Source organism: Salvelinus namaycush, unplaced genomic scaffold (genome assembly GCF_016432855.1).
Source record: "Salvelinus namaycush isolate Seneca unplaced genomic scaffold, SaNama_1.0 Scaffold329, whole genome shotgun sequence".
Classification (NCBI taxonomy): Eukaryota; Metazoa; Chordata; class Actinopteri; order Salmoniformes; family Salmonidae; genus Salvelinus; species Salvelinus namaycush.
In genome coordinates this window covers 157,785-178,025 of record NW_024060219.1, presented here as the reverse complement: position 1 = coordinate 178,025, position 20,241 = coordinate 157,785, and the positions used below count along the sequence as shown (strand labels likewise).

Below are 20,241 nucleotides of genomic sequence, written 5' to 3'. Positions count from 1 at the left end.
ATATAGAAGAGACTTAACAGCACTATAATACATTCAGTAACCATCTCTATAGAAGGAGACTATAATCAGACTATAATCAGACCATTCTCTATAGAAGATACTATAATCAGACCATTCTCTATAGAAGAGACTATAATCAGACCATTCTCTATAGAAGATACTATAATCAGACCATTCTCTATATAAGATACTATAACCAGACTATAATCAGACCATTCTCTATAGAAGAGACTATAACCAGACTATAATCAGACCATTCTCTATAGAATATACTATAATCAGACCATTCTCTATAGAAGAGACTATAACCAGACTATAATCAGACCATTCTCTATAGAAGATACTATAACCAGACCATTCTCTATAGAAGATACTATAACCAGACTATAATCAGACCATTCTCTATAGAAGAGACTATAACCAGACCATTCTCTATAGAAGAGACTATAACCAGACTATAATCAGACCATTCTCTATAGAAGATACTATAACCAGACTATAATCAGACCATTCTCTATAGAAGATACTATAATCAGACCATTCTCTATAGAAGAGACTATAATCAGACTATAATCAGACCATTCTCTATAGAAGAGACTATAATCAGACTATAATCAGACCATTCTCTATAGAAGATACTATAACCAGACCATTCTCTATATCTACTCAATCTCAAAACAGCTCCTAGTACCATCCTTTTCCATTGAACAGCTCCTAGTACCATCCTTTTCCATTGTTCTAGCTCCTAGTACCATCCCTTTCCATTGTCCTAGCTCCTAGTACCATCCCTTTCCATTGTCCTAGCTCTTAGTACCATCCCTTTCTATTGTTCTAGCTCCTAGTACCATCCCTTTCCATTGTCCTAGCTCCTAGTACCATCCCTTTCCATTGTCCTAGCTCTTAGTACCATCCCTTTCTATTGTTCTGGCTCTTAGTACCATCCTTTTCCATTGAACAGCTCCTAGTACCATCCCTTTCCATTGTCCTAGCTCTTAGTACCATCCTTTTCCATTGAACAGCTCCTAGTACCATCCTTTTCTATTGTCCTAGCTCCTAGTACCATCCCTTTCCATTGCCCAGCTCCTAGTACCATCTGTTCCCATTGTCCTAGCTCCTAGTACCATCCTTTTCCATTGTTCTAGCTCCTAGTACCATCCCTTTCCATTGTCCTAGCTCCTAGTACCATCCCTTTCCATTGTCCTAGCTCCTAGTACCATCCCTTTCTATTGTTCTGGCTCCTAGTACCATCCCTTTCCATTGTCCTAGCTCCTAGTACCATCCCTTTCCATTGTTCTAGCTCCTAGTACCATCTGTTCCCATTGTCCTAGCTACTAGTACCATCCCTTTCCATTGTTCTAGCTCCTAGTACCATCCTTTCCCATTGTTCTAGCTCCCAGTACCATCCCTTTCCATTGTCCTAGCTCCCAGTACCATCTCTTTCCATTGTCCTAGCTCCTAGTACCATCTGTTCCCATTGTCCTAGCTCCTAGTACCATCCCTTTCCATTGTCCTAGCTCCTAGTACCATCCCTTTCCATTGCCCAGCTCCTAGTACCATCTGTTCCCATTGTCCTGGCTCTTAGTACCATCCTTTTCCATTGTTCTAGCTCTTTGTACCATCCCTTTCCATTGTTCTAGCTCCCCTCTCCTCTCCTCTCCTCTCCTCTCCTCTCCTCTCCTCTCCTCTCCTCTCCTCTCCCCTCTCCTCTCCTCCCCTCCCCTCCTCTCCCCTCCCCTCCTTCCTCTCCTCTCCTCTCCTCCCTCTCCCCTCTTCTCCCCTCCCCTCCCCTCCCCTCCTCCCTCCCCTCCTCTCCTCTCTCCCCTTCCCCTCCTCTCCTCTCCTCCCCTCCTCCTCCTCTCCTCTCCTCTCCTCTCCTCTCCTCCCCTCCTCTCCTCTCCTCCCTCCTCTCCTCTCCTCTCCTCCCTCTCCTCTTCCCCTCCCCTCCTCCCTCCCCTCCTCTCCCTCCCTCCCCTCCCCTCCTCTCCCCTCCTCTCCCCTCCTCTCCTCTCCTCCCCTCCTCTCCCCTCCTCTCCCCCCTCCTCTCCTCTCCCTCCCCTCCTCCCCTCCCCTCCCCTCTCCTCTCCTCCTCCTCTCCCCCCTCCTCTCCTCTCCTCTCCTCTCCTCTTCTCCTCTCCTCTCCTCTCCTCTCCTCTCTCCCTCCTCTCCTCTCCCTCCCTCTCCCCTCCTCTCCTCTCCTCTCCTCCCCTCCCCCCTCCTCTCCTCTCCTCCCTCCTCTCCTCTCTCTCCTCTCCTCTCCTCCCCCTCTCCCTCCTCTCCTCTCCTCTCCTCCCTCTCCTCTCCCCTCCCCTCCCCTCCCCTCCCCCCCCCCCCCCTCTCCCTTCCCCCCCCTCCCCTCCCCTCCCCTCCCTCTCCCCTCCTTCTTCCTCCCCTCCCCTCCTCCCCTTCCTTCCCCTCCCCTTCCTCTCCTCTCCCCTCCCCTTCCCCTCCTCTCCCTCCCCTCCTCTCCTCTCCTCTCCCCTCCCTCCCCTCCCCCCCTCCCCTCCCCTCCTCTCCCCTCCCCTCCCCTCCCCTCCTCATCCCCCTCTTCCTCTCCCCTCTTCTCCCCTCCTCTCCCCTCTCCCCCTCTCCCCTCCTCTTCCCCTCCTCTCCTCTCCTCTCCTCTCCTCTCCCCTCCTCTCCTCTCCTCTCCTCTCCTCTCCTCTCCTCTCCTCTCCTCTCCTCTCCTCTCCTCTCCCCTCCCCTCCTCTCCTCTCCTCTCCTCTCCTCTCCTCTCCTCTCCTCTCCTCTCTCATCAGAATGCAGAGATTGTCAGAAAAAAAAACACGTACACGGTCTTGTACCAATTAATATGATTGTTGCTCAACGTTCAGGTAGCCTTGTAGGTTTTAATGAAGGAGCTAGTGCACTCATTCTGCTAAACGTTTTGGTTCCCAAATGCCACTAAACTCCCTTTGTAGTGCACCCTTTTTTGACCAGTGCCCATAGGGAATAGGGTGGCATTTGGGGACGCAGTACCATAGTCTAACAGGCCCTGCTGTAGTGTTGCCTGTCGTAGCGATGAGGACAGGACGGACAGACGGATGGAGGGAGGGAGAGAGAGAAGGGGAAAGAGGAGGGTGGGAGACAACAGCCTCTTGCAGCTCATTTTCATTATGCTTAATGCTAGTCGTTTTACACAACAAACAAGCATCAGAGACAGGCGGTTAGACGCTCCCATGTGAAATGCATGAGGGGAACCAAGTCCTCACTCCCTCTTCATCACCTCTCTCTCTCTCTCTCTCTCTCTCTATCTCTCCCTCTCCTCTCTCTCTCTCTATCTCTCCCTCTTCATCACCTCTCTTTCTCTCTCTCTCTCTATCTCTCCCTCTCCATCTCCTCTCTCTCTCTCTCCCTCTCCATCACCTCTCTCCCGCTCCATCACCTCTCTCTCCCTCTCCATCGACACTCTCTCTCCCTCTTCATCCCCTCTCTCTCTCCCTCTCCATCTCCTCTATCTCTCCCTCTTCATCCCCTCTCTCTCTCCCTCTCCATCCCCTCTATCTCTCCCTCTTCATCCCCTCTCTCTCTCCCTCTTCATCCCCTCTTTCTCTCCCTCTTCATCCTTTCTCTCTCTCTCAACATCACCTTTTCTCTCTCCCTCTTCATCCTCTCTCGCTCTCTCTCCATTACCTTTTCTCTCTCTCCCTCCCCTCTATCTCTCCCTCTTCATCCCCTCTTTCTCTCTCTCTACATCACCTCTCTCTTCGTTCCCTCTCTCTCTCCCTCTTCATCCTCTCTCTCTCTCTCTCTCTCTCTCTCTCCATCACCTTTTCTCTCTCTCACTCTTCATCCTCTCTCGCTCTCTCTCCATCACCTTTTCTCTCTCTCCCTCCCCTCTATCTCTCCCTCTTCATCCCCTCTCTCTCTCCCTCTTCATCCCCTCTCTCACCCCTATTCATCCCCTCTCTTTCCCCCTCATCAACACCTCTCTCTCTTGTCCCCTCTTTCTCTCTGTATCTTTCCCTCTCTCTCTCTCCCTCCCCCTCTCTCCTTTTCTCCCTCCGCCCTCTATCGTTCTCCTCTTCCTAATTGTCAGTATATTGGCGTAGTGAGGCTGTGCGTCCTTGGGGGGTAAATGGTCTTGTTGCCTGTATTGGATTCCAATGACATGCAGGGAGATAGCAGGGTGTGAGGGGTTGGGCTCCATTGACAGCAGGGTGAGAGGGATCAAATAAAATAAAATAAAATAAAACTATAGGGAGGGGCTTAACCTCTGTTAACCTCTTGATGTAATGACAACACTGGCCGCGTGCACAAACACACACACACACACACACACACACACACACACACACACACACACACACACACACACACACACACACACACACACACACACACACACACACACACACACACACACAGCCTCAAGTCTCAGAACAGAAATCTTAAAGCATGTCTTCAGATCCTCAAGTCTTCATAGTGTCAATCATATAGCTCATTCATTCTCGATAGCAGTTAATGTAATGGTACAAGCTGTCTTATTTATATCAAGGGTTAATGTACTGGCTGTCTTATTCATATCAGGGGTTAATGTACTGGCTGTCTGATTTATATCAGCGGTTAATGTACTGGCTGTCTTATTTATATCGGGGTTAATGTACTGGCTGTCTTATTTATATCAGAGGCTAATGTAATGGCTGTCTTATTTATATCAGGGGTTAATGTAATGGCTGTCTTATTTATATCAGAGATTAATGTACTGGCTGTCTTATTTATATCAGAGGTTAACGTACTGGCTGTCTGATTTATATCAGAGGTTAATGTAATTGCTGTCTTATTCATATCAGGGGTTAATGTACTGGCTGTCTTATTTATATCAGGGGTTAATGTACTGGCTGTCTTATTCATATCGGGGGTTAATGTACTGGCTGTCTTAGTTATATCAGGGGTTAATGTACTGGCTGTCTTATTTATATCAGGGGTTAATGTACTGGCTGTCTTATTTATATCAGTGGTTAATGTGCTGGCTGTCTTATTTATATCAGAGGTTAATGTACTGGCTGTCTTATTTATATCAGATATTAATGTACTGGCTGTCTTATTCATGTCAGAGGTTAATGTACTGGCTGTCTTATTTATATCAGGGGTTAATGTAATGGCTGTCTTATTTATATCAGAGGTTAATGTACTGGCTGTCTTATTTATATCAGTGGTTAATGTACTGGCTGTCTTATTTATATCAGGGGTTAATGTACTGGCTGTCTTATTCATATCAGGGGTTAATGTACTGGCTGTCTTAGTTATATCAGAGGTTAATGTACTGGCTGTCTTATTTATATCAGGGGTTAATGTACTGGCTGTCTTATTTATATCGGAGGTTAATGTACTGGCTGTCTTATTTATATAAGAGGTTAATGTACTGGCTGTCTTATTTATATCAGAGGTTAATGTACTGGCTGTCTTATTTATATCAGAGGTTAATGTCCTGGCTGTCTTATTTATATCAGTGGTTAATGTACTGGCTGTCTTATTTATATCAGTGGTTAATGTGCTGGCTGTCTTATTTATATCAGAGGTTAATGTACTGGCTGTCTTATTTATATCAGATATTAATGTACTGGCTGTCTTATTCATGTCAGAGGTTAATGTACTGGCTGTCTTATTTATATCAGGGGTTAATGTAATGGCTGTCTTATTTATATCAGAGGTTAATGTACTGACTGTCTTACTTATATCAGTGGTTAATGTACTGGCTGTCTTATTTATATCAGGGGTTAATGTACTGGCTGTCTTATTCATATCAGGGGTTAATGTACTGGCTGTCTTATTTATATCGGAGGTTAATGTACAGGCTGTCTTATTCATATCAGAGGTTAATGTACTGGCTGTCTTATTTATATCAGAGGTTAATGTACTGGCTGTCTTATTTATATCAGAGGTTAATGTACTGGCTGTCTTATTTATATCAGAGGTTAATGTACTGGCTGTCTTATTTATATCAGAGGTTAATGTCCTGGCTGTCTTATTTATATCAGTGGTTAATGTACTGGCTGTCTTATTTATATCAGTGGTTAATGTGCTGGCTGTCTTATTTATATCAGAGGTTAATGTACTGGCTGTCTTATTTATATCAGATATTAATGTACTGGCTGTCTTATTCATGTCAGAGGTTAATGTACTGGCTGTCTTATTTATATCAGGGGTTAATGTAATGGCTGTCTTATTTATATCAGAGGTTAATGTACTGACTGTCTTATTTATATCAGTGGTTAATGTACTGGCTGTCTTATTTATATCAGGGGTTAATGTACTGGCTGTCTTATTCATATCAGGGGTTAATGTACTGGCTGTCTTATTTATATCGGAGGTTAATGTACTGGCTGTCTTATTCATATCAGGGGTTAATGTACTGGCTGTCTTATTTATATCAGAGGTTAATGTACTGGCTGTCTTATTTATATCAGAGGTTAATGTACTGGCTGTCTTATTTATATCAGAGGTTAATGTACTGGCTGTCTTATTTATATCAGAGGTTAATGTCCTGGCTGTCTTATTTATATCAGTGGTTAATGTACTGGCTGTCTTATTTATATCAGTGGTTAATGTGCTGGCTGTCTTATTTATATCAGAGGTTAATGTACTGGCTGTCTTATTTATATCAGATATTAATGTACTGGCTGTCTTATTCATGTCAGAGGTTAATGTACTGGCTGTCTTATTTATATCAGGGGTTAATGTAATGGCTGTCTTATTTATATCAGAGGTTAATGTACTGACTGTCTTATTTATATCAGTGGTTAATGTACTGGCTGTCTTATTTATATCAGGGGTTAATGTACTGGCTGTCTTATTCATATCAGGGGTTAATGTACTGGCTGTCTTATTTATATCGGAGGTTAATGTACAGGCTGTCTTATTCATATCAGAGGTTAATGTACTGGCTGTCTTATTTATATCGGGGGTTAATGTACTGGCTGTCTTGTTCATATCAGGGGTTAATGTACTGGCTGTCTTATTTATATCAGAGGTTAATGTACTGGCTGTCTTATTTATATCAGAGGTTAATGTACTGGCTGTCTTATTTATATCAGGGGTTAATGTAATGGCTGTCTTATTTATATCAGAGGTTAATGTACTGGCTGTCTTATTTATATCAGGGGTTAACGTACTGGCTGTCTTATTTATATCAGAGGTTAATGTACTGGCTGTCTTATTTATATCGGAGGTTAATGTACAGGCTGTCTTATTTATATCGGAGGTTAATGTACAGGCTGTCTTATTCATATCAGAGGTTAATGTACTGGCTGTCTTATTTATATCGGAGGTTAATGTACAGGCTGTCTTATTCATATCAGAGGTTAATGTACTGGCTGTCTTATTTATATCAGGGGTTAATGTACTGGATGTCTTATTTCTATCAGGGGTTAATGTACTGGCTGTCTTATTTATATCAGAGGTTAATGTACTGGGTGTCTTATTTATATAAGAGGGGTGATGGAGAGAGAGAGGAGATGGAGAGGGAGAGAGAGAGAGAGAGAGGTGATGGAGAGGGAGAGAGAGGGAGAGAGATGTGATGGAGAGAGAGAGGAGATGGAGAGGGAGAGGGGACTTGGTTCCCCTCATGCATTTCACATGGGAGCGTCTAACCGCCTGTCTCTGATGCTTGTTTGTTGTGTAAAACGACTAGCATTAAGCATAATGAAAATGAGCTGCAAGAGGCTGTTGTCTCCCACCCTCCTCTTTCCCCTTCTCTCTCTCCCTCCCTCCATCCGTCTGTCCTTCCTGTCGTCATCGCTACGACAGGCAACACTACAGCAGGGCCTGTTAGACCAAGGTCTGTGTCCAAAATTCCACCCCATTCCCTATATAGTGGACTACTTTTGACCAGGGCACATGGGTAATAGGATGCCATTATGAACACACCCACTATCTGTTTGCAGCAGTCGTGCAGCAGTGTGAAAAGTGACAAAAGTATGATGATAATGATGTGGACGTATATGGCGTCCTACCTCTTCTCTATGGAAGAGGCCCCTGTGTTGGGTCATGTGGAAAATATCTAAGTGGATTCATCCAGGTCTATTGTATGCCATTTAACAGCCACTTTTATCCAAAGCAATTTACAATCATACTTTTAAACACATTTTACATATGGGTTGCCCCATTGGAAATCATAAACAAACGCCATGCTCTGCCGACTGAGCCACAGGACCCATGTTCTACCGACTGAGCCACAGGACCCATGCTCTGCCGACTGAGCCACAGGACCCATGCTCTACCGACTGAGCCACAGGACCCATGCTCTACTGACTGAGCCACAGGACCCATGCTCTACCGACTGAGCCACAGGACCCATGCTCTACCGACTGAGCCACAGGACCCATGCTCTACTGACTGAGCCACAGGACCCATGCTCTACCGACTGAGCCACAGGACCCATGCTCTACTGACTGAGCCACACAGGACCCATGCTCTACTGACTGAGCCACAGGACCCATGCTCTACTGACTGAGCCACAGGACCCATGCTCTACCGACTGAGCCACACAGGACCCATGCTCTACCGACTGAGCCACAGGACCCATGCTCTGCCGACTGACACACAGGACCCATGCTCTGCCGACTGACACACAGGACCCATGCTCTGCCGACTGACACACAGGACCAACGCTCTACCGACTGAGCCACAGGACCAACGCTCTACCGACTGAGCCACAGGACCAACGCTCTACCGACTGAGCCACAGGACCAACGCTCTACCGACTGAGCCACAGGACCCATGCTCTACCGACTGACACACAGGACCCATGCTCTACTGACTGAGCCACAGGACCAACGCTCTACCGACTGAGCCACAGGACCAACGCTCTACCGACTGAGCCACAGGACCCATGCTCTACTGACTGAGCCACAGGACCCATGCTCTACCGACTGAGCCACACAGGACCCATGCTCTACCGACTGACACACAGGACCCATGCTCTACTGACTGAGCCACAGGACCCATGCTCTACCGACTGAGCCACAGGACCCATGCTCTACCGACTGAGCCACAGGACCCATGCTCTACCGACTGAGCCACAGGACCCATGCTCTACCGACTGAGCCACAGGACCCATGCTCTACCGACTGAGCCACAGGACCCATGCTCTACCGACTGAGCCACAGGACCAACGCTCTACCGACTGACACACAGGACCCATGCTCTGCCGACTGACACACAGGACCCATGCTCTGCCGACTGACACACAGGACCCATGCTCTGCCGACTGAGCCACACAGGACCAACGCTCTACCGACTGAGCCACAGGACCCATGCTCTACCGACTGAGCCACAGGACCCATGCTCTACCGACTGACACACAGGACCCATGCTCTACTGACTGAGCCACACAGGACCCATGCTCTACCGACTGACACACAGGACCCATGCTCTACCGACTGAGCCACAGGACCCATGCTCTACCGACTGACACACAGGACCCATGCTCTACCGACTGAGCCACAGGACCCATGCTCTACTGACTGAGCCACAGGACCCATGCTCTACTGACTGAGCCACAGGACCCATGCTCTACCGACTGAGCCACAGGACCCATGCTCTACCGACTGAGCAACAGGACCCATGCTCTACCGACTGAGCCACAGGACCCATGCTCTACCGACTGAGCCACAGGACCCATGCTCTACCGACTGAGCCACACAGGACCCATGCTCTGCCGACTGAGCCACAGGACCCATGCTCTACTGACTGAGCCACATGACCCATGCTCTGCCGACTGAGCCACAGGACCCATGCTCTACCGACTGAGCCACAGGACCCATGCTCTACCGACTGAGCCACAGGACCCATGCTCTACCGACTGAGCCACAGGACCCATGCTCTACCGACTGAGCCACAGGACCCATGCTCTACCGACTGAGCCACACAGGACCCATGCTCTACCGACTGAGCCACAGGACCCATGCTCTACCGACTGAGCCACAGGACCCATGCTCTACTGACTGAGCCACAGGACCCATGCTCTACCGACTGAGCCACAGGACCCATGCTCTACCGACTGAGCCACAGGACCCATGCTCTACCGACTGAGCCACAGGACCCATGCTCTACCGACTGAGCCACACAGGACCCATGCTCTGCCGACTGAGCCACAGGACCCATGCTCTACCGACTGAGCCACAGGACCTAGCCTAGTGAAACCATCCTGATCTCGTGATAGCTCACAATCGGTTTCACTTCAAGCAGTCCGTTTGTTTGACCAGACCAGTCAGTTCTGAGATTGATAGATGTCTATTTTAGAGACTTCAGGCCTCTATAAGATCTCCATGATGTACTCTTTATAATTTCTTACATAGAGGCTTCATAAATCATTGATAAGCAATTGTCAAAGTGTGACAATCTGATCATCAAGGGGAAAATATCTGAGAGTCCTTCAGAATCTCTGTCAGAAACTACAGCATGGTAGATGTTGGAATGACGTGCTTCTTCTCATGCAAATACTAAGGTGCTTTGGAGATAATAGTTTTTTCTACTGTACAGGGTATATCTAATCAAACGTATCTCAAATATTTGAAAGTAATTGACATGTGTATTCGACCCAGGTCTGTGGAACAGATGAGAAGGTCATGGTTTCTCTCATGCACGGACCCAGGTCTGTGGAACAGATGAGAATGTCATGGTTTCTCTCATGCACGGACCCAGGTCTGTGGAACAGATGAGAAGGTCATGGTTTCTCTCATGCACGGACCCAGGTCTGTGGAACAGATGAGAATGTCATGGTTTCTCTCATGCACGGACCCAGGTCTGTGGAACAGATGAGAATGTCATGGTTTCTCTCATGCACGGACCCAGGTCTAAATGATACACGGTAGTAAAGCAAAAGCACCAAGACTGTTACGTTGACGTGTTTACTTACAGGTAGTAAGTGTAGGAGTGGTAGGTTCTTCTGCCCAGTGGTAGGTGAGGTGGTACGTGGTTAGGTGAGGTGGTACGTGGTTAGGTGAGGTGGTGGTAGGATATAAGCAGTGGAGGACGGCGGGACGGAGGGACGGGGGATATGAAATGAAGGAAAGAAAAAGTAAATATATATTAATGTTAGAAAAAATTTATAAAATGGACAAAAAACAGATATGGTGGGTGGCAGGCAGTTAGACAGGCAGGCAAGCAGGCAGGCAGACAGACAGGCATGTAGGCAGGTAGGTAGGTAGGCAGGCAGGTAAGCAGGTAGGCAGGCAGGCAGGCAGGTAGGTAGGCAGGCAGGTAAGCAGGTAGGCAGGCAGGTAGGTAGGCATGCAGGTAAGCAGGTAGGCAGGCAGGTAGGTAGGCAGGCAGGTAAGCAGGTAGGCAGGCAGGTAGGCAGGCAGGTAAGCAGGTAGGTAGGCAGGCAGGCAGACAGACAGACAGACAGACAGACAGACAGACAGACAGACAGGCAGGTAGGCAGGCAGGCAGGCAGGCAGGTAGGTAAGTAGGCAGGCAGGTAAGCAGGTAGGCAGGCAGGTAGGTAGGCAGGCAGGTAAACAGGTAGGCAGGCAGGTAGGCAGGCAGGCAGGCAGGTAGAAGGGAAACGTTAAGGTAGACTACAGTTGTAGTGAGGAGCAAGGTGGTAGCTTGGTGTTATTTGGCATGTAATGTGAGCAGGACAAGGAGATATCGTGTAATATGTACGCTGACTCTTGGTAGAGATAGATACACATGTGCTCATACATTTGGACTACAGGTCATGTTGGGAACTCGGAAACGGTTAGCTAAGACGTGTTAAACACTGATACCATGTCACATATATTTCTGCATGCTGCCTCTTCGTATCTCCACTGATATACAACAGAGTTTTGCTTTTGTTCTCTCTGTCATAGACATATGTATAGACGTGATTTTAGTGGCAAGGCCACTTGGAGTTAAGGATGTGCCCAATTTGCCAAGGAACCAAGGCAATTAAAACCAAAATATCCAATTAAGTTGATTCGGACACAGAAAAAAAAAAACCCTTGTCGGCTCTGCGATTCAAACCAGCGACCTTTCAAATACTGGCCCAACGTACTAACCACTAGGCTACCTGCTGCCCTGGCAGAATGATCGTTCAGCCATGTAGGTATAGGTTTCTTTGGAGCTAGTTAACATTCATTAGAGAAGGTTTTTAGGACATCATTTCCATCTCATGACAAAACGCTATATATTTTCCTGTTTCATATTTGTAGGCGTAAATGAATACGGAATAACACTGGCCGGGTCACCATAGATGTCTGTAGACAAAAAGGGAAATTAACATTTTAACCTCCAAAGGTTAGTTCTAAATCAGAACTTAGAATTTCTTAACATGGTTCTAATTCTAAACCAATTAGATTCTAAATGAGACCAAATGGATACGATGAATTCATCTCCCTGACTGTCTCATTTAAATTAGGCAAACAGAAAATTATTTCAATGAAATATCACGACTGTTTTACCTCACACCGTAACAAAACTGTCAAGCAATGTGAAATGGTAAATGATCGTAGAGCAGAAATACAGAACGTGTACAATTTCAACACGGACATCAATCTAAAAGTTAGGTTGGAACTGTACAGACAATAAAGTAGTCTCCCCCCCCCCCCCCCCCCCCCTCCTCTCGCTGTTGTCATGGCGTTTCCCGCCTCGGCGTTCCTTTCGGTACAGATACTGAATGCAGTAAACTAACATGCGTCCCAAATGGCACCACGTTCACTATATAGTGCACTTACTTTTGACCATAAGTAGTGCACTATAACAGGGAGTAGGGTGCCATTTGGGACATACTCCCAGAGCACAGCCAACTCATCTAGAGAAACACAGCGTCAGGCTCATGGGTGGCCGCTCCTATATTATGGACAACAGCAACGAGATAAAAGGTACACGAACTGACATTGGGATATTTCAGGTCTGGGTGTGTACAGAAGCTTCAGCTTCCCAGATTGCATTGGAGACGTGGAGACGTCCTCCTCCTGTATAGTATCTAGAGCTGATGTATATTTAGCCTGAAGTTACAGTAAGTGGCAATAGAAATGCTTTCTCTCCTTGCCTCACTTTTTTAATTTAATTTAACTAGGCAAGTCAACTAAGAACAAATTGGTATTTACAATGACGGCCTAGGAACAGTGGGTTGTTCAGACTTTTACCTTGTCAGCTCGGGGATTTGATCTAGCAACCTTCAATTACTGGCCCTAGTCTGTCTCTCTTTATTTCTCTCTCTCTCTCTCTCTCTCTCTCTCTCTCTCTCTCTCTCTCTCTCTCTCTCTCTCTCTCTCTCTCTCTCTCTCTCTCTCTCTCTCTCTCTCTCTCTCTCTCTCTCTCTCTCTCTCTCTCAGAGTCTCTCTCTCTCTCAGAGTCTCTCTCTCTCTCTCTCTCAGAGTCTCTCTCTCTCTCTCTCTCTCTCAGAGTCTCTCTCTCTCTCAGTCTCTCTCTCAGTCTCTCTCTCTCAGTCTCTCTCTCTCTCTCTCTCTCTCAGAGTCTCTCTCTCTCTCTCTCTCTCTCTCTCTCAGAGTCTCTCTCTCTCTCAGAGTCTCTCTCTCTCAGAGTCTCTCTCTCTGAGTCTCTCTCTCTCAGAGTCTCTCTCTCTCTCTCAGAGTCTCTCTCTCTCTCTCTCAGAGTCTCTCTCTCTCTCTCTCTCTCTCTCTCTCTCTCTCTCTCTCTCAGAGTCTCTCTCTCTCTCTCTCTCTCTCTCTCTCTCTCTCTCTCTCTCTCAGAATCTCTCTCTCAGAGTCTCTCAGAGTATCTCTCTCTCTCTCTCTCTCTCAGAGTCTCTCTCTCTCTCTCTCTCAGAGTCTCTCTCTCTCTCTCTCTCAGAGTCTCTCTCTCAGAGTCTCTCTCTCTCTCTCAGAGTCTCTTTCTCTCTCTCAGAGTCTCTCTCTCAGAGTCTCTCAGAGTATCTCTCTCTCTCTCTCTCTCTATTATTATTTCCTTCTTATCTCCTATTCTTTATCTTCCTTTCTATATGCCTCTCCCTTTTCCTCCCATCCCCAAGCCAGTGTCATTGAACAGGGCTGGGGTTAGTTTAATGCCTGTTATATGATGGGGCCATGGAGACATTCATCTTTCATAGCAAACTGTTTCTCATTTAGCTGTAAACAGCCTTAATGTAGCGTATCAACATAATCAAATTAATTATTTACATTCGACAGCGACGCTGCCACTGCTGTTTTGAGGGCGAAAGACAGAATAGAGAGTATTGTCGGGAGTAACAACAAAAGTCTTGTTCTTCGAGAAATATAAACGAGCAAGATGTCCAAATTTATCTCATATTGTATTTATGGAATAATGTTTAAATTAAATGTTATTCCTCTTCAGTTTGTCCGACTGTGTCATATTGGCACCGTAAAACACAACATGTAGCACTTCTACAAAATGGCTGACCTTTTCTTCATGAGGAGGACGACTCCGAGGAAGATAATGACGAAGAGGAGGATGCCAGCGATGACTCCGGCTATCTTCACTGTGTGGTCAGTCTGTTTCTCTGGCTCTACCGCGTCAGGCTTACGGGTGGCCGCTCCTATATTATCGACAACACAACAACAAACAAACAAACAACATCAACAACAACAAACAAACAACATCAACAACAACAAACAAACAACATCAACAACAACAAACAAACAAAAACATCTGGTAATGTCTCAATGGCTCCTGGTGTACAGCCAGTCAGTCAGCCAGTCAGTCAGCCAGTCAGCCAGTCAGTCAGCCAGTCAGTCAGCCAGTCAGTCAGCCAGTCAGTCAGCCAGTCAGTCAGTCAGTCAGTCAGTCAGCCAGTCAGGCAGTCAGTCAGCCAGCCAGCCAGCCAATCAGTCAGCCAGGCAGTCAGTCAGTCAGTCAGGCAGTCAGTCAGCCAGCCAGCCAGCCAATCAGCCAGCCAGCCAATCAGTCAGCCAGCCAATCAGTCAGCCAGCCAATCAGTCAGCCAGGCAGTCAGTCAGCCAGGCAGTCAGTCAGCCAGTCAGTCAGCCAGTCAGCCAGGCAGTCAGTCAGTCAGTCAGCCAGCCAGCCAGCCAATCAGTCAGCCAGCCAGTCAGCCAGCCAGCCAGCCAATCAGTCAGCCAGACAGTCAGTCAGCCAGCCAGCCAGCCAGCCAATCAGTCAGCCAGCCAGTCAGTCAGCCAGGCAGTCAGTCAGCCAGGCAGTCAGCCAGTCAATCAGTCAGCCAGGCAGTCAGCCAGCCAGCCAGCCAGTCAGTCAGCCAGTCAGGCTGTCAGTCAGCCAGCCAGCCAGCCAATCAGTCAGCCAGGCAGTCAGTCAGTCAGTCAGGCAGTCAGTCAGCCAGCCAGCCAGCCAATCAGTCAGCCAGGCAGTCAGCCAGTCAATCAGTCAGCCAGGCAGTCAGTCAGCCAGCCAGCCAGCGAGTCAGTCAGCCAGCCAATCAGTCAGCCAGCCAGCCAGCCAATCAGTCAGCCAGCCAGCCAATCAGTCAGCCAGGCAGCCAATCAGCCAGCCAGCCAGTCAATCAGTCAGCCAGCCAGCCAGCCAATCAGTCAGCCAGCCAGCCAATCAGTCAGCCAGGCAGCCAATCAACCAGCCAGCCAGTCAATCAGTCAGCCAGCCAGCCAGCCAATCAGTCAGCCAGGCAGCCAATCAACCAGCCAGCCAGTCAATCAGTCAGCCAGGCAGCCAATCAGCCAGCCAGCCAATCAGTCAGCCAGCCAGCCAATCAGTCAGCCAGTCATGCAGTCAGTCAGCCAGTCATGCAGTCAGTCAGCCAGCCAGCCAATCAGTCAGCCAGGCAGTCAGTCAGCCAGCCAGCCAATCAGTCAGCCAGCCAGCCAATCAGTCAGCCAGTCATGCAGTCAGTCAGCCAGTCATGCAGTCAGTCAGCCAGCCAGCCAATCAGTCAGCCAGGCAGTCAGTCAGCCAGCCAGCCAATCAGTCAGCCAGCCAGCCAATCAGTCAGCCAGTCATGCAGTCAGCCAGCCAGCCAGCCAGCCAGTCAGTCAGCCAGTCAATCAGTCAGCCAGGCAGGCAGTCAGCCAGCCAGCCAGTCAGCCAGCCAGCCAATCAGTCAGCCAGCCAATCAGTCAGCCAGCATGTCAGCTAGTCAACCAGCCAGCCAGTCAGTCAGTCAGCCAGCCAGTCAGCTAGTCAACCAGCCAGCCAGCCAGCCAGCCAGCCAGCTAGTCAGCCAGCCAGCCAGTCAGCCAGCCAGCCAGCCAGTCAGTCAGTCAGTCAGTCAGCCAGCCAGCCAGTCAGCCAGCCAGCCAGCCAGTCAGCCAGTCAGTCAGTCAGCCAGTAGAACATGTACGTATAATCGATCTGCTCCAACATGTCCTGTCCATGTCCTGTTAGACTGACTCTATTGAATGTTTTTGGGGAAGATAGAGTATCGATAGCGGTTGAATATTGATATAGTGGACTGTTGAATCCCTATAGAAGAGAACACCGTTTACTGCTGAAACAGGCTGCTTTTTTCCATTTCATCCCCATATGGAGGTAGAATGAACGTTTTAAGAAATCACCAGTTACAGTAGCAGTTCTACGACCAAATACATGAAACAAAAGAGAACTTTTGCTGCATAGATCTCTTATCCACACCAGTACTACGATACTATATCACCCAAACGGGCCTGTCAGTCAGGCTGAGAGTCAGTCCCCTCTCGCTCTTCCCCTCCCCACCCTCTCCATTTATCTCCCCCCTTCCCCACTCCCCTCTCCCCACCCTCTCCATGTATCTCCCCGCTCCCCCTCTCCCCACCCTCTCCATTTCTCTCTATTTCTCCCCCCTCCCCCTCTCCCCACCCTCTCCATTTATCTCTATTTCTCCCCCCTCCCCCTCTCCCCACCCTCTCCATTTCTCTCTATTTCTCCCCCCTCCCCCTCTCCCCACCCTCTCCATTTCTCTCTATTTCTCCCCCCTCCCCCTCTCCCCACCCTCTCCATTTCTCTCTATTTCTCCCCCCTCCCCCTCTCCCCACCCTCTCCATTTCTCTCTATTTCTCCCCCCTCTCCCCACCCTCTCCCCACCCTCTCCATTTCTCTCCCCCCTCCCCTCTCCCCACCCTCTCCATTTCTCTCCCCCCTCCCCTCTCCCCACCCTCTCCATTTCTTTCCCCACTCCCCTCTCCCCCTCTCTATTTCTCTCCCCCTCCCCCTCTCCCCACCCTCTCCATTTCTCTCCCCACTCCCCTCTCCCCCTCTCTATTTCTCTCCCCCCTCCCCCTCTCCCCACCCTCTCCTTTTCTCTCCCCCCTCCCCTCTCCCCCTCTCTATTTCTCTCCCCCCTCCCCCTCTCCCCACCCTCTCCATTTCTCTCCCCCCTCCCCTCTCCCCACCCTCTCTATTTCTCTCCCCCCTCCCCCTCTCCCCACCCTCTCCATTTCTCTCCCCCCTCCCCTCTCCCCACCCTCTCTATTTCTCTCCCCCCTCCCCTCCACTACACCTCTACTATCAGTCTAGGGATATTGTCAGATGTCAGGGAAGATACACAGATCTGATATGATACATATTAATGAAAGGGATTGACTTCTGTAGGGAAATCTCCAATTTCAACACATGACATGAGGATTGTAAATGAAAACAGGCATTTTATGTACTGTAACACAGTGAGGATGCTTCATCATATTACAGGTGTTGTACTGGAAGAACCTTTAATTCACAACACAACAAACAAAACAACACAACAAACAAAACAACACAACAAACAAAACAAACAAAACAAAACAACACAAACAAAACAACAAAACACAGGCACCTGAAGAAATAGGCCTAGCCCTTACAGCTGTACACCAGTATCTCAGAACAGGCACTTAGGCTGGGAGAACAGGACAGTACATGTTACAACCTCTACTGGAAACACGAGCAGAGAGTCTAACCTGTTAGTTGGTCGTCACCAGCCGCTGGTACGATGCGGAGGTACGGAGTAGTTAGCTGGGTCACCAGTATGGCAGCTGGAGGCACACAGTGGCATGCAGCAAGGGGGGAGGGGGAGAGGATGAGAGAGGAAGAGAGAGAGGGGATAAGGGGGAGAGAAATAGAGAGAAATGGAGAGGGTGGGGAGAGGGGGAAGGGGAGAAAGAGAGAAATGGAGAGGGTGGGGAGAGGGGAGGGGGGAGAGAAATGGAGAGGGGGAGAGAAATGGAGAGGGTGGGGAGAGGGGGGAGAAATAGAGAGAAATGGAGAGGGTGGGGAGAGGGGGAGGGGGAGAGAAATGGTGGGGAGAGGGGAGTGGGGGAGGGGGGGATAAATGGAGAGGGTGGGGAGAGGGGGAGGGGGGAGAAATAGAGAGAAATGGAGAGGGTGGGGGGAGGGGGGAGATAAATGGAGAGGGTGGGAGAGGGGGAGGGGGGAGAAATAGAGAGAAATGGAGAGGGTGGGGAGGGGAAGAGCGAGAGGGGAGTGGGGAAAGGGGGGAGGGAGAGAGATGGGAAGGGGGGAGGGAGAGGGTGAGAAAGAGAGAGAGAGAGGTCACAAAATCTCAGTCACCATTCAACATTATAGAAACACTCAATATTAGAAGAGATTTATCTAACCTTCAGCTCTAGACTAACATCTAACCTTCAGCTCTAGACTAACATCTAATCTTCAGCTCTAGACTAACATCTAATCTTCAGCTCTACACTAACATCTAACCTTCAGCTCTACACTAACATCTAATCTTCAGCTCTAGACTAACATCTAACCTTCAGCTCTAGACTAACATCTAACCTTCAGCTCTAGACTAACATCTAACCTTCAGCTCTAGACTAACATCTAACCTTCAGCTCTAGACTAACATCTAACCTTCAGCTCTAGACTAACATCTAACCTTCAGCTCTAGACTAACATCTAATCTTCAGCTCTAGACTAACATCTAATCTTCAGCTCTACACTAAACAACTAACCTTTAGCTCTAGACTAACATCTAACCTTCAGCTCTAGACTAACATCTAACCTTCAGCTCTAGATTAACATCTAACCTTCAGCTCTACACTAACAACTTGTCACTTACTCTAACTGCATTCTATGTATTTTACTAAATGCATTGAACCTATTACAACCTTGTGTGGTTAGCTGTCTGACCTTGTGTGGTTAGCTGTCTGACCTTGTGTGGTTAGCTATCTGACCTTGTGTGGTTAGCTATCTGACCTTGTGTGGTTAGCTATCTGACCTTGTGTGGTTAGCTATCTGACCTTGTGTGGTTAGCTATCTGACCTTGTGTGGTTAGCTGTCTGACCTTGTGTGGTTAGCTGTCTGACCTTGTGTGGTTAGCTATCTGATCTTGTGTGGTTAGCTGTATCAACCTTGTGTGGTTAGCTGTCTGATCTTGTGTGGTTAGCTGTATCAACCTTGTGTGGTTAGCTGTCTGATCTTGTGTGGTTAGCTATCTGATCTTGTGTGGTTAGCTATCTGATCTTGTGTGGTTAGCTGTATCAACCTTGTGTGGTTAGCTGTCTGACCTTGTGTGGTTAGCTATCTGACCTTGTGTGGTTAGCTGTCTGACCTTGTGTGGTTAGTTGTTTGACCTTGTGTGGTTAGCTGTCTGACCTTGTGTGGTTAGTTGTTTGACCTTGTGTGGTTAGCTGTCTGACCTTGTGTGGTTAGCTATCTGACCTTGTGTGGTTAGCTGTATCAACCTTGTGTGGTTAGCTGTCTGACCTTGTGTGGTTAGCTGTCTGACCTTGTGTGGTTAGCTGTATCAACCTTGTGTGGTTAGCTGTATCAACCTTGTGTGGTTAGCTGTCTGACCTTGTGTGGTTAGCTGTCTGACCTTGTGTGGTTAGCTGTATCAACCTTGTGTGGTTAGCTGTCTGACCTTGTGTGGTTAGCTATCTGACCTTGTGTGGTTAGCTGTATAAACCTTGTGTGGTTAGCTATCTGACCTTGTGTGGTTAGCTGTCTGACCTTGTGTGGTTAGCTGTATCAACCTTGTGTGGTTAGCTGTCTGACCTTGTGTGGTTAGCTATCTGACCTTGTGTGGTTAGCTGTCTGACCTTGTGTGGTTAGCTATCTGACCTTGTGTGGTTAGCTGTCTGACCTTGTGTGGTTAGCTATCTGACCTTGTGTGGTTAGCTGTATCAACCTTGTGTGGTTAGCTATCTGACCTTGTGTGGTTAGCTATCTGACCTTGTGTGGTTAGCTGTCTGACCTTGTGTGGTTAGCTATCTGACCTTGTGTGGTTAGCTATCTGACCTTGTGTGGTTAGCTGTCTGACCTTGTGTGGTTAGCTGTCTGACCTTGTGTGGTTAGCTATCTGACCTTGTGTGGTTAGCTATCTGACCTTGTGTGGTTAGCTGTCTGACCTTGTGTGGTTAGCTATCTGATTTTGTGTGGTTAGCTGTCTGACCTTGTGTGGTTAGCTATCTGACCTTGTGTGGTTAGCTGTCT

General features: G+C 48.2%; 1 protein-coding gene across 1 annotated transcript in view; it reads right to left on the bottom strand.

The window, feature by feature from the left end:
• Positions 1-20,241, bottom strand: part of LOC120040143 (receptor-type tyrosine-protein phosphatase mu-like) — a gene marked incomplete at both ends in the record, with an annotated part of 207,391 nt that overhangs the window by 46,972 nt on the left and 140,178 nt on the right. The window contains 2 exons of the mRNA XM_038985393.1: positions 14,311-14,446; positions 17,751-17,825. Coding sequence (XP_038841321.1) covers positions 14,311-14,446; positions 17,751-17,825 — 211 coding nt within the window. The remainder of the gene's footprint in view (positions 1-14,310; positions 14,447-17,750; positions 17,826-20,241) is intronic.